At 36.8% G+C, this 13,702-nt stretch overlaps 2 protein-coding genes across 4 annotated transcripts in view; one reads left to right on the plus strand and one right to left on the minus strand.

Moving 5' to 3' along the window:
- The window catches only part of LOC134213601 (protein Shroom), a 929,824-nt gene extending 928,096 nt beyond the window's left edge, over positions 1 to 1,728 (plus strand). For all 3 annotated transcript variants that reach the window (XM_062692809.1, XM_062692811.1, XM_062692810.1), the window contains one exon: positions 14 to 1,728. In XM_062692809.1, coding sequence (XP_062548793.1) covers positions 14 to 277 — 264 coding nt within the window. In that variant the 3' untranslated portion in view covers positions 278 to 1,728. The remainder of the gene's footprint in view (positions 1 to 13) is intronic.
- Positions 568 to 13,026, minus strand: LOC134213602 (gamma-butyrobetaine dioxygenase). The gene is made up of 4 exons (XM_062692813.1): positions 12,888 to 13,026; positions 12,051 to 12,815; positions 2,145 to 2,453; positions 568 to 2,084 (listed from the first exon to the last, which is right to left on the minus strand). Exons 2-4 carry the CDS (start codon positions 12,809 to 12,811, stop codon positions 1,745 to 1,747), a joined length of 1,410 nt encoding a protein of 469 aa, XP_062548797.1. The 5' UTR covers positions 12,812 to 12,815; positions 12,888 to 13,026; the 3' UTR covers positions 568 to 1,744.
- Between the last annotated feature and the right edge of the window lie 676 nt (positions 13,027 to 13,702).

The raw sequence follows: 13,702 nt of genomic DNA on the forward strand, positions 1-13,702 counted from the left end.
GATCTTCTTGTAGAAAATCCTCGAAGCCAAACGGGATCGGTTGCTGGAGCAGTTGGATGAAGCCAAGCAGCTCAAGGACGACATCGACCGGCGAGGGGCGATCATATCCAAGATCTTGGAAAAGGCGCTCACCATCGAGGAGTACGCCGACTACGACTACTTCATCAACATGAAGGCCAAGCTGATCGTGGACTCGCGGGAGATTGCGGACAAGATCAAGCTGGGCGAGGAGCAGTTGGCCGCCCTCAAGGACACCCTGGTGCAAAGCGAATGTTGACCGTTCGGTTACGGCCCCGCAATGTGTAAATATAAGCGTTGTTACTCTTAAAGTCGTTCGTTTCGCCAAGGCGCTCTGATAGATTTAGACCAGTGTAGAATGTGAAATTTGTATTTTCTAATAATTAGGGATAGCGAGTTGACTCTTTCGAGAGGTAAAACATTATTCGATCGGCTGTTGAGTAGAGTTAGAATTAAGACGAGGGTCGCTGCAGTTAGAGCGACTCTCCCAAAAGAAAACTGTAAATTTTCTGTAAATTATGACAATTTATTTTATTTTCTGTATCTATAGTTTAGATCGTTTTTTGTTCGTTTAAATAAGTGTCTTTCGTGAATCGTTTGGAAACAAAATCAAAGAACCCTAACCGATCAATTTTTAGGCCAAAAAGAATCTAACAAGTGCGGAATTATACGTAGTTCGTAATTTGCAGACCCAGACTGCTATAAGAAATGTTACAAATTTGCAATTACCCTTTCCTTAATTTTAATAACTGTTTCAAAGAACTAATAATAACTGTGTGATAAGGCAGAAAGTTCTTGCATTTCAATGAATGATGTTGAAATTCAAAGAGTTTTTTAGTGCACCTCATTGATTTTCTTGATCAGCGTGATTAATTTCAATTTTGCACCACTTTCCTGAAACAATTCTCAGATTTTCTTCTATTTCATTCTTTTAGTTTCGTTTTGTGTGCAGTGCCTTATTACGTTCAATCTCCATTAATCATGTATTTAAAACATTTTTCACCTTAAACCAAATGTTTAAAATTTGGTTGACGGGTGTGTAGAATAGTGTTTGTAATTTTTCAAACTTATATAATCAATTTATCTTTTCAAGCCCTCTGTCCCCAAAACTTATATTCAGAATACAGAATACTTTTTTGTTTAAAATAGCAATCAAATCGTAAGTCAATCCGTCGATTAGTCCTATTACAACAGATAATTGTTTATAAAAAGCAAAACTAGGTGCTTAAATGATTTACTTAACAAATATCCAATATTAAAAAACTAACGAACTAATCATATTTTACCCAAACTAGGCAAAGGTGGGAAACTTTTCGTTCCTCCTTCTCGCATAGAAAGCCGACTATTATATCCACAGCCCGACAACAAGTGTTTATTGACTTTAGTTTCCTTGTCGTTTAGCGCTTAGACATCTATGTATAGTTTTTTTTATAAAGTAGGAATTTTCTCAAATGTTTGCATTCACCTCGGCAGAGTTGAGGGATATATTAAAAAAAACTATTGTGATTTTATGGCGAATTTTATTACAGTGTATCTCCTTAAATTTATCGCATAATAAGAACAGTGTAATACCTTCTGTTTCCTTCTGTCCGGTCTATTGTGTGCAAATAATCAATTCACGAAGCAACTAGATTCTTCCACGATTATATCTAACATAAGTTCACGACGTTCTCAGTGTCGAAGAAATAAAAATTCGCTTGAAATTTAAAATTACCATCCAACATACTCAATCCAATCTCACATCTCCCTTCTTCGCAGCATCAAGACCTTTCAAGACTCTCAACTTCGAATAGATCTCATCCCAATCGAGGTATGCCCCCACGATGTGACGGGTATTGACATCCGTGTCCGTATATCCAGTGCGTCCATGCACCATCCGAACATTGCTGAAGGTCAGAATATCGCCGGGCATTGTCTTGAACTCTACTGCTTCTTGGTGGATCAACTTCACGAATCTGGACATTGCACGATACCATGGCTGCACCCGATCCAGCGGAACATTGAAAAAGCTATCCCGCTGTGGAACGCTGTGATTGATTCGTTCGAGGTTTCCATCTCGGCCGATACTGTTGAAGAAATACAACATTATGATTCCTATTTGAAATAAATCTAAAATTCAAACCTACCAAATCACTGGCGCCCGGTAAATACTATGAAACTGTCCGCCCTCGTCCTCACCGATGTCCGTCCAGTTAACCAGTGTTTTGGTCAACATGTCGAAATCCGCAGGATGTTCCCGGCGCATCAATTCCGCTACGTAGAATGCATCGGCCAGCAGATTTTGACCCCCCTGAGAGCGCGACTGAACAAGACAATGGAGCAGATTGCAGCCTGGTTTGTAGTCGTAATACGGCAGGTCGGTGTGCATTTGCAGTGGAGTAGACAGGTAAGCGACGTTGCTGGTTCCCTCTTTAGCCTTTACGATGAACTCCTCGCTGGAATTAAGTTGCAGAATTGCAAATTAATAGAATGAACAAAGTGTGAAAGAAACAGCATTTATCAGTTGTTTTGAAGGCGAATAAATTGATCGAACAAATAAAACGTCAGTATTGTATTATTGGGTCTTACATGAAACTTCAAGAACATCTCGAAAGGATTTTCAGAAGTTCTCAAACGAATTTTTACAAAACCCATTCACTCCAAATTCTCAAAGGCTTTCAAATATTATCACACATTCTATTTTGACGTAAACTGCGTCTAAGGGGAAGACTCAGATAAAGGGTGTAAAATGAAAATTTCAAAATTGTGGACCGTCACGAAATCATGTAAGATTTGTAACATTAATAGGTCCAGTGTCTTTCAATGCATTTTATAGATTTAAATATCAATCGGTTCAGAAACTCTCCACAAATTTGCCAGTAGTATTGAAACTTTTGAGTATCAACGCTAAACTATTGAAAATTTTTAATCTTTCGTGCATCATGCATCTCTTAGGCAGCGCGTTCCAATCCTTGGTAATTGCTTACTTTTAGGGTATTATCAATTGTTGAACTGGGGTGTATGAATGGGGTGAGAACTTGAGTAAATTCAGCAAGATCTCAATTCCCAACATCGTGCAGTAGACATAGCTCACATAACACGATTTTTGGCAAAATTTGTTTTCTCGATTATTTGTTACTCCGAACTAGACGAATTACATAACAAATATGGGGCATTCAGTAAAACGAGGTCTTGCAGCTCCGTGTAGTGTACTTGACCACCTTTGCACGATTCCCCAGAAACTTATACGATTTGTATCAAAATTTTGGTGCACTCTACCCATAACGAACCGGGATATTGAATTTATTCGCGTTATGGACAATTTTTTCCCCATTGTGCATTGTATTGAAATCTAACAGTTTTGTACTGATTTAATACAATGGTTTTATAAAAAGCTCACATTTTTTGGTATTAAAATCTTAATTCAAAGAAAATTCCGAAATTTTTTTTGGAAATTTCTTTACAAATTCTTTTAGAAATAGCTTTGTAAATTCCTTTAGAATTTCCTTCTGAATTTATTCCTTTGAAAATTTCTTTGGAAATACACTGATCCCACATATATGGGTCACTTTGTAACAATTGTTAGTCACTCCATTTTGCATGTTGATCAAATGGAAATGACCCATATTAGTGTGTGACCCATGATTGTGGGGTCAGTGTACCTTATAAACATTCTCCAGGAAATCCTTCGTAAATTCTTTTAGTAAAACCATATGAAATTTCTTTCGAAAATCCTGCAGGAACTATTCCGGAGATTTTGTCGGAATTTTTTCGAGAATTTTAAATTAATGAAATAGGAAATACTGAAGGTATTTCTAGATATATTTACGGAGAAATTTTGAAGAAATTCCTAAATGAGAGAGAAGACATTCACGATGGAATCCCTGAAGGAATTTTCGAAAGTATACCTGAAAGAATTTCTGGGTAACTAACGAATTAAGTCATGGGGAAGATTTTCTGAACGAACTTTTGAATAAATTCATGACATATCACCTAAATAATTACTGAACAAGTTTCCGAAGTAAATTTCCACGGAATGCTCAAGAATATCCGAAGACGTATGATGATGGATTGACTGCAATCCCGATATTTTTGGGTTTTTGGCAGGTCTCAATTCTAGATTCAAAACAGGGTTTTGTTTTACTACTGTCCAGATTTTCGAAGGACTTTACGGAAAAATTCCTGAAATAATTTCTCCAGATGTTCCAAAAGGAATTCCTGTAGAAATCTAAATATGTATATGAAAGTTCTAATAGGAGTTTGTTTAGAAAATCCATTGGAAATTCTTTCAAGGATTCTTTTCATAATTCTTTGGAAAATTCCTTCCTTCAGAATTTCATTCAGAAATTCTTGTCCTAAAACTTGTCAGGTTATTCTCTGGAAATTCCTCCAGAAATTCTTTCTCCTCCAGGAATAATTTATAAATTTCCCCCTGTAGGGATTCTTTAGTAAAACCTCCTGAAAGGCCTTTGTAAATTTCTCCAGAAAATTATTTAGTAAAACAATGTAAAATTCCTTTGAAAATTCCTGCAGGAATTATTTCGAAAATTTTGTTGAAAAAACTCTTCCGGAAAATTATGGAAGAATGAAATAGGAAATCCTAAAGCAATTCTCGGAGGTGTTTCAAACGGAAATTTCAAAGGATTTCCTAAAGAAATTTCGATAGGAATTTCTAAAGAATTCTCAAAGAAATTCCCAAAATTATTTCCAAATAAAATTTACCAAAGATTCTTAAAATAAATTCTAAATGATTTTCTAAAGAGATTTCCCTTAAGAATTCCTCAGGAATTTCGCGGAAAGTTTAAATTATTTTCGGAAATTTATTTCGAAAATTCCTTTAGAAATGCTTCTAGAGATTCCTTCAAGAATACCTTCACAAATTATTCTTTAGAAGAGAAGAGATTTGCACAGCAAACATGTTTTTTGCCGAGATTTCTGTCAAAGTTGTTCAAAATCAGCATATAAATTGCCGAAAATAACACAACATTTTTGCCGGAATATCAGTTTTACATGTTGCTGGTGCACGGCTGTGCGGATTTTTGCCGAGCTGCATAAATAAAAACTAAGTGTGTACGATCCTTCAAAAATTCCTTTAAAGTTACTATGTGGAAAACGATACTGTAGACTGAAAATATGTATGTAATATGTAAAAATATCCACTGCCTACCGGTGGGAATCGGACCCACACCTCCCAGTACGCTAGACACGTGCCCTACCACTATGCTTCTTCTTTTTATTGGCATTGCATCTCCACACTGGGACAGAGCCGCCTCGCAGCTTAGTGTTCATTAAGCACTTCCACAGTTATTAACTGCGAGGTTTCTAAGCCAAGTTACCATTTTTGCATTCGTATAACATGAGGTTAACACGATGATACTTTTATGCCCAGGGAAGTCGAGTCAATTTCCAATCCGAAAATTGCCTAGACCAGCACCGGAAATCGAACCAAGCCGCCCTCAGCATGGTCTTGCTTTGTAGCCGCGCGTTTTACCTCCGCACGGCTAAGTAAGGCCCCACCACTATGCTATGGTAAACTTAATGCTAGACTCATCAAGTTCGAGTTCGATTCCCACCGGTAGACAGTAAGTAGGGTAATTCGCCGAATGTTGAACGGTTAATTTATTCGCCTATTGTTGAACGCCCGTGCATTTCTTATGGAAGTTCAACAATAGGCGACAAAATTAGCCGTTCAACATTTGGCGGTCTCCCCTATTTTTGCATATATCATAAATATTTTCCTTCTCAAAAACACATGTTTCCAATATGGTCGAGGTTCAGCCAAACCGCACCAAGCGGCTTTTCGACTGATATTTTGCTCGTAAAAGGGCAACGGAAATAGTTTCATATCAGTTTAAACGTACATTTGCAGTAGAACATCTTCAGTTATGGGGTTGAGGGATATCCGATATGATTTACGGTCAATTAAATCTGCTAAACGAAAGTTTGAGCAGAAAAATCGGTAATTAGGATAATTACGTAAATTATTTCAAGAAAACCTTCCAAAATTTCTTTAGAAGAATTCCTTTTATGAATTTCTTTAATAATTACTGGACGAAATTTCAGGATCATCCGAAAAAATTCTAAAAGAGTTTTGAATAATTTTCTAAAGGAATTTTGGAAAGAATTCCAGAAGAAATTTCTGACATTCTTAAATTTCTCCAATCCGGTTATTCCTCCAAGAATTCCATCAAATATGCCCTAAAAAAATCCATCGGAATTCTTTTCAGGAATTCCGTCCAAAGCTCCTCTAAAAATTTCTTCAAAAATCCTAGTTTTCTGGAAATTCTTTCAAAAATTTTATTAAAAATTTTATTAAAAAATTTATGAGGAATTCACTCAAAAATACCTTTACTCCTTTATTTCTTCGATTTATTTTTTAGTATTTTTTTTCCGGAATTCCTCTGAAAATGCTTTAAGGAATCACTCCAATATTTTTCTAAGGAAATTTTAATGATTTTTTCAAGAGTTTTAAAAGTAATTTTGGAATTTCCAGAAAACTAACCGAAGGAATTTTCCACTGAATTCCTGAAGGAATATTTAATAGAGTTGATTTATTAGAATTAATAGAATAGAATAAAAATCCGAAACAATACCGTTAGAAAAATCTAAAGGAATACCTAGATAAGACAATTTCTGAATGAATTTCCGAAGGATTTTATAAAGAATTCATCGGAAAAAAATTCTAAATTATTTCTATAAAAAATTTCTGAATTCCTGGAGGTTTTCAAAAAGAAGGGATTGTTGAAAGAATTTTTTACAGAATTCACAAAGCTATCTCTATCAGAAAATTTTAAATACCTTCAAGAATTGTTTCGGAAATTATATATATATATATATATATATATATATATATATATATATATATATATATATATATATATATATATATATATATATAGGGTGGCTCAAAAAACACTTTTTCAAATTTTTTGATGGGCCGCCCTTTTATTCGGTTCTATTTGATGCCCTTCTCGCGGTTTTCTGCATAACATTCTATATTAAATTCTTCAAGATATTAATGAGTATCACAGTTCTTCATTGTAAGTTGTGCCATCCAACTACAAATCTTTTTTTTGATGTTTCTGCATTCATTTTTTCATATAAACTTCCAACGAGTTTAGCGCCGCCCAAACGTTGACCGATTTGGCCGAAATTTTGTTCAGAGCATCTGGGTATGAAATAGAACTGAATAATAATATAGAACTGAAATAGAACTGATTAGATATATATTAGAGTGGGGCGCAGTTGTATGGAAAAACGCAAACTTCGTCCGATCAAGTGAGATCAAGGTTTTTCTTAATCGTTTTGGGACCCCAATCAACTGTGCAAAATATGGGCTAGATTGGTTGCGACATCGTATGCCGCATCGCGTTTTAAATTTACATGGGGATTAGTATGGAAAAACGTACTTTTTAACATTTTTGCTCTTAAAGGCTTCAATTTATCATCAATCACGTGACTCAATACGTTAGCATATAGCCTGGAATATGCCGAAAGACTTTGCCGAAGAAGGCACGCACCTGGAAGGTCTACAAAAAATGTTATTACGTTTCGAAAATTGGTTGTTTAAATCTGGGTGGTGCGGATAGAATCGATTTGGTTGTCAAACTGAAGCCAAAATTTTCTATTGTGCCGGAGCCAAACATTGAAGATTGTGGTTATGTTCGTTTCTGATCTAATATTGAGAAGTATTGTTATTATTTTAGGAAAAAATAAAAATAAACTTTGTTTGAGTTTTGTATTCTTTGTAACAAATATTCTCACATTATATTTCGAGTGGGAATGCAACTAAAAAGCACTCGTTACGAAATTTCACGAGATTCAGCAGCTGATTGGAGCATGAATGTATGTAAACATTCGTAAAGTCATGTAGAGTCTAGCGCATTTGTGCGCTCTCATGCAGGGTGGAAAGAGAAATTCGAAGAGCGGGAAATGTTTGACAGCCAAGTAACTGCAAAATAATTTTGTTTATGGGAGTGATTTCAAAATATCCTTCTGCTCGCTTGAGCGCAGAAAAGCGGCTCTATCCGCAGTACCCAGGTTTAAACCATATGCAAGAAATCAATGTTTCTGCCAGCACTACCGGACAACCTGTGATTGTCAGAGGGCAAAACCCATTTTCCTTCTAGTCGGAATTTTCACTTTGTGAAATCATTCCGAATATCTCCCATTAGCTCCAAAGTCCTATAACATCAATAATTTTGAAATAACACTCAGTTAAATTATTGCTCCACGTAGTTCGGCAGTGCTGGCAGAATAAATGATTTTTTGCATATGATTTGAACACTCAATCTTCGAAACGTTATCACTTTTTTCGTGGACGTTCCAGCATCGTGCCTTCTTTAGCAAAGTTTTTCAGCATCCTTTGGGTTATACTTTAACGTAATGTGCCACTTGGTTTACGATAAACTGAAACCTCTAGTAGTAGAAATGCAAAAATATACGTTCTCCCATACTAATTTCCATTCAAACTTCAAACGCGATGCGGAAAGCGAGGAAGCAACCAATCGGTCCCAAATTCTGCACAGTTGCTTAGGACCCAGAATGGCTTCGAAAAACCATTGATATGAAAAAATGACCATATGTCCATATCGTGACGTGTTCCAATCACCCGATTTCGATCTTATTGGATAGAACCTCGTTTTTTTTGTTTTTAGCCAAATTTATTTTTATAATTGATATAACATACTTATATATAACAGGGGGTTTCCGTTGCTTAGTCGGCTAACGTCCGCTTTATAACCGGATGGTCATGGGTTAGACTACCAGCCATACCCCCCCCCCCCCTCCCTCAACCTTTCGTCAATCGCCAGAAGTGCAGCAAGTAGTACGGCGCAATGGGGAACGCGTCTGACCAACACAGCTACCCGACGGCGACTGACAAACTGACCTGACCCTCTTCTCGGAGGCATACCTCCAACGGACTCGATATATGGCAAACGGATTGAAGCATCAACATGGACTCACGATATGGACGAACGAACGAACGATGATATGGACAATAGGTAGGGTAAAACGACCTATTATGGAGGGTTAAGCACCGTTTCAAAATAAAATTGATTACAAAAATTATTCAAAAATTACCTGTTGGACGAATTCCACATTGTAGTAGTTGAATAGGATGCTCGTTAACTATAGTTTCGTAAATATTACGTGAATTGTGCTGAACATATGTTGTTTTGTTTTTATCACAATAAAAACAAACTACCGCAATAATAGGACGCAGTTGCCTATCGTTGGGATATTTTTTGAAGGTCAGTCCTATTGTTGCGGTATTGCATGTAATTCTTATGGAGAGCGATACCGCAACGATAGGACCTTAGCACTACCGCAATAATAGGCTCAAGGGATTCAAATTTTTAACGAAAAATGTTGATTTTTCAACATTTTGAACGAAATTTTGTCAAACAAAAGCTGTTCTAGTCGTTAATTCGAAGAGTTTTAGCGTACCCACAATTGTTTTCAATGGTATTATATCCAGAATGGACTACTTTAACACTACCGCAACATTAGGGCATACCACAACGATAGGACGTTAAAAATAAATTCTGTGTGGATTCTAAGAGACGAGAATATCCTAGTAGATTTCGGCACAGTAGCGGTCGTTGAACACAGAGTGCCTACTAAATAAATAAAGGAATAAAAAATATATATACCTATATAAAACAAAGTTGGCATTTGTACGAGCGCACATCACTCAAGAATAGATACCGTCAACTGGGGGGAAGATGATCATTGAGGTGAAGATGATCATTTGATGTGTCAGTCAAAAGTGTTGGAAGCAGCAACAGTGAAAAAACAACAAACAGCGGACCGAGAAAGTGAACCGGATTTTACGGACAGAAGAAAAGTATCAACCACTCAATTGGACTGTACACGAACGATTATACAATTCTCGCTTAACTTTTCAAAAGGACCTAAGTAACATTTTTTCATGAATTAATTTGAATAGCGCAATCAACAGAACAACATGAAAGCTTTTGATTCCAGTATTCAAATTATTCTAGACCAACATTTGAAAAGGGCGTAACAGCCAAAATTTATTCCTTCTGATTCTTCGTCCACATATAAAGCTTTATATGTAGACAAAGAATCAGAAGGAATAAATTTTGGCTGTTACGCCCTTTTCAAATGTTGGTCTAGAATTCATGAAAAAAATGTTACTTAGGTCCTTTTGAAAAGTTAAGCGAGAATTTATTCAGAACATAAACAAATATAAACAGATCATTTCGACAACACGACAACCATCGTGTATCCGTTCCACTATAACATAAAAGTTGTCTCGATTATGAGGGTTGGAAATTCACAGCTTTAATATCTTAGTCAATAGATAAACTAATAAATTTGCTAACAAAAATGAGATAGATGTCATTTAACATCAACAATTAATGCTTGCACCACTATGGGTACACTGTTCCTTTAGTGGCGGTAAAAATTAATTTTGGTTCCCATAGTGGTGCTATCCTGAGAGAGAGAAGACAGCTCGCTTTATTTACGTTCATCCTAATGTCACTGCGATCCAGTCACTGCGAACCGAAAAGTAAACACTGCGTTGCAACTTCAAATGGTCGTAACCAAAATTATTTATTTGGCATTTTATTTTCGCAACTTTTCTTATATCTGCTACCGTGAATTGAACCTGTAATTATCCATGTGAATGATCCCGTATTATGAGAAATCGGTTTTGTTCCACGTTAGGAAGTTCATAATCATTAAAATCAGCTAATTCGATCAAGTTTTTATTGGAGTGAAAAATGTTGCTTTCGACATTATGAAATGTTACTTCGATTTGTTGAGTTTCCACGGTTTCACCACAAATAAAGAAGAAGAAGACATAGTAAATAAACGATCTGTCAGTGAGCTGGCTTCTCTCTCTCAGGTGCTATCCATTGGTTTCTTATGAGACTCGCCACTATTGGTACAGTTGCACCACTATAGGTGCAAGGGAGTTGATTTTGATCATTATTTTTAATGGTTTTTCAAGCGAAATCTTAAGATAAGTTGCATTCAATAGGACATTTAAAGCACGACGCATCAAGTGAAACCATCATAATGTGCATAAATATGATAAATCTCATTAAAACCCCACTACCTCCACTAGTGGTGCTACCTCCACTAAGGGTACGGTTACCCTATTTATTTGGACAAATTGCAGAACCTAAAAGGAATCGATTGAGATAATTAAAAATTAAGGAAAGTTCAAATCAGATTTATTACAAAAAAATCGGTGCAATCAAAGTTGATTGCTCATGTTCCGGGTATAAGTAACCCGGAGTTGTAATTAATTACTATGTCTGAAACTCAACTTTGGTGAGGATTGATCCTTGATTGAATGGGGTATCTAGGGTCTTCATAAATACATGACCTACTTTAGAAATTTGTAAACTCTGAAGTAGAATGGAATGAGCGGATGAGTCTACTAATTCTCTCATGATGTTTGAGATTACTGCACTATTTTCTACAAAGAGACAAATGCAGATTTGAAAATTTTCCCGGTGGTTATTAAATTTCCCGCATATTTCCCGACATTTTCCCGGTGATTTTCAATTCCCGTTTTTTTCCCGGTTCTCCCGGTTTTCCCGGTTCGCTGGTCACCATGTCAAGCCCACAAGAAACAAAATCCATCCTTCTTAAGTTATGAGGCGAGTTGTTTGACAGCTTGTTTGTGGCTAATTGCCCTATATATGACGTGCATCATTTATTCTTGCATTAAGACGTGTATTTTTGACTATTGTTTGAACCTTAGAGCATACATTTTAAACACAACATGTTCACCATCTCTCTTGCTGGTTTCCCAGATTGAAACATGGATTTCCAAATAGTCGACACCCTGACTAATTCAGTTTCGAAATCTTCAACCGTCTAAGACGAATTAAGTACTCTTCATTTAATTCCACCAATTATTTTCGATATCTTTGCAGATACGTATTTCGACCACACAGTTATGGTATCGAAAATAATTGGTGGAATTAAATGGAGAGTACTTAATTCGTCTTAGACGGTTGAACACATTCCACTAAAAGAGCTTAATATATTTTTCTTCGAAATCTTACCCGTAGTGTGTTTTCCGTATGAATCCGACTCGTTCTGCCAATCGCCGACACTCCTGCTCCGTCAACGGCGCGTTCTTGATCATGACGGTTCCATACCGTACCAGCGCTTCGATCCACCCGCGCAACGCATCGTCACTATTTATTACATCATTGAACTCGAAATTCTTAATAATATCACCAAACTCCTGCTTGCCCCACAGCCTGGGCCGCGGTCTGTACCACTCGTTCAAATATTCTTTACTATTTTCCTCGGTGAAATTCCTCTCGACCAGCCACTCCCCGCTAAACTCCGATCTATGCCCATCGCTCCACACAAGCTGCACTCGCCGTCCATCCTCGTGCACCGACCAGTCCTTCAGCCGAACAGCACCAACATCGAACAACTCCCAATTCAGAATTCGACTATGCGAACCCGGATGAAAACACTCCGAACACTGGCAATTATCGCGCAGCCAAACCAGCGGGAAATCGTACTGCTGACCGTTGACCAGCTCTACCACCAGCAGTTCGTCACCGCTCCGATAAGCCGCCGACCTTATCGTTTTACACGAGTTGCCACTGATCTCGCTTAAGCTGACACTGACCGCCTTTTGCAAATACTTTCCCTGTGTGATAGTGCGAAATTGTTGCTGACAATGATCTGCCGTCCGCGGCGCTATCGGTGAAGGTGCTAAGGCTGACGAATCCCATTTGATAACGGGTGCAGAACGCCCTCGCAACAGGCGTAGTGCACGAGTCGTGGCGATCGTTCGAAGTGCCATACTTCTAAAATTAGACAGCATAGGTGTTAATAGGTTTCGTTTCTTGACATATGCACCCAATCGACTTTGAACTTACATTCGCTGGGTAGGTATTTAATACTTTTTTTAAAGTATACTAAACAAATGTCGCGACGCGTGCTATTCTGTGTGATGGTTGACGTAATACTGTGGCTGCCGGTGGGAATGAGACAGCTAGGAATAAAACACTCACTTTCGCTTCTATCTACGCAAACAGAAAATCACAGTGTGGTGGATTGTGTTAATATAAAACCGGTAGCTAATGTTGAAAATATTTACATTAGGAACGCAAGCGAAATAACATTTACATCCGTTGCATCTCATTCTAATTGAATTCAGTTAGTTTGTTGTTGACTTTGTATAAGAGTTGATTTATTCGAGCCTTCCGTAAAAGCCAGCGCTAAAATATGTTGTATGTTGTATGAATTAAAGTTGATTTACTTTCAGATCGATTTTAATGGAGTCATTATTTATTTATTATTTTTATTATTCATATTTTTTATTATTTCAATTGTCTTTGGCAGTTAAGATTTTTCCTCTAGTCGAATTGAACCATGTAGAAATTACAATGTTTTTAACTTTAACTAAACTTAACCTAATAAAAACTTACAAGTTTACAAGGAGCAGATCGTTGAGAAGATTGCAACGATTTTTTTTTATCTAAAACTGGAAATTATTCTATTGGACATTTGTTGCAATGTCTCAATATTAGAAATTCTATGAAGTTCATTGGTACTATACTGCCGTGAATCGTTTATTTGTTGCATATGAATAGGAAACCCAGCAAAGATGGGACAGTTATGCGATTCACGGCAGTATACTACGGAGACAACTTCAGAATCATTTTCAAAATTTTATTTTGAATCTTCTGAA

The sequence above is a fragment of the Armigeres subalbatus genome, chromosome 2 (genome assembly GCF_024139115.2).
Source record: "Armigeres subalbatus isolate Guangzhou_Male chromosome 2, GZ_Asu_2, whole genome shotgun sequence".
Taxonomy (NCBI): domain Eukaryota; kingdom Metazoa; phylum Arthropoda; class Insecta; order Diptera; family Culicidae; genus Armigeres; species Armigeres subalbatus.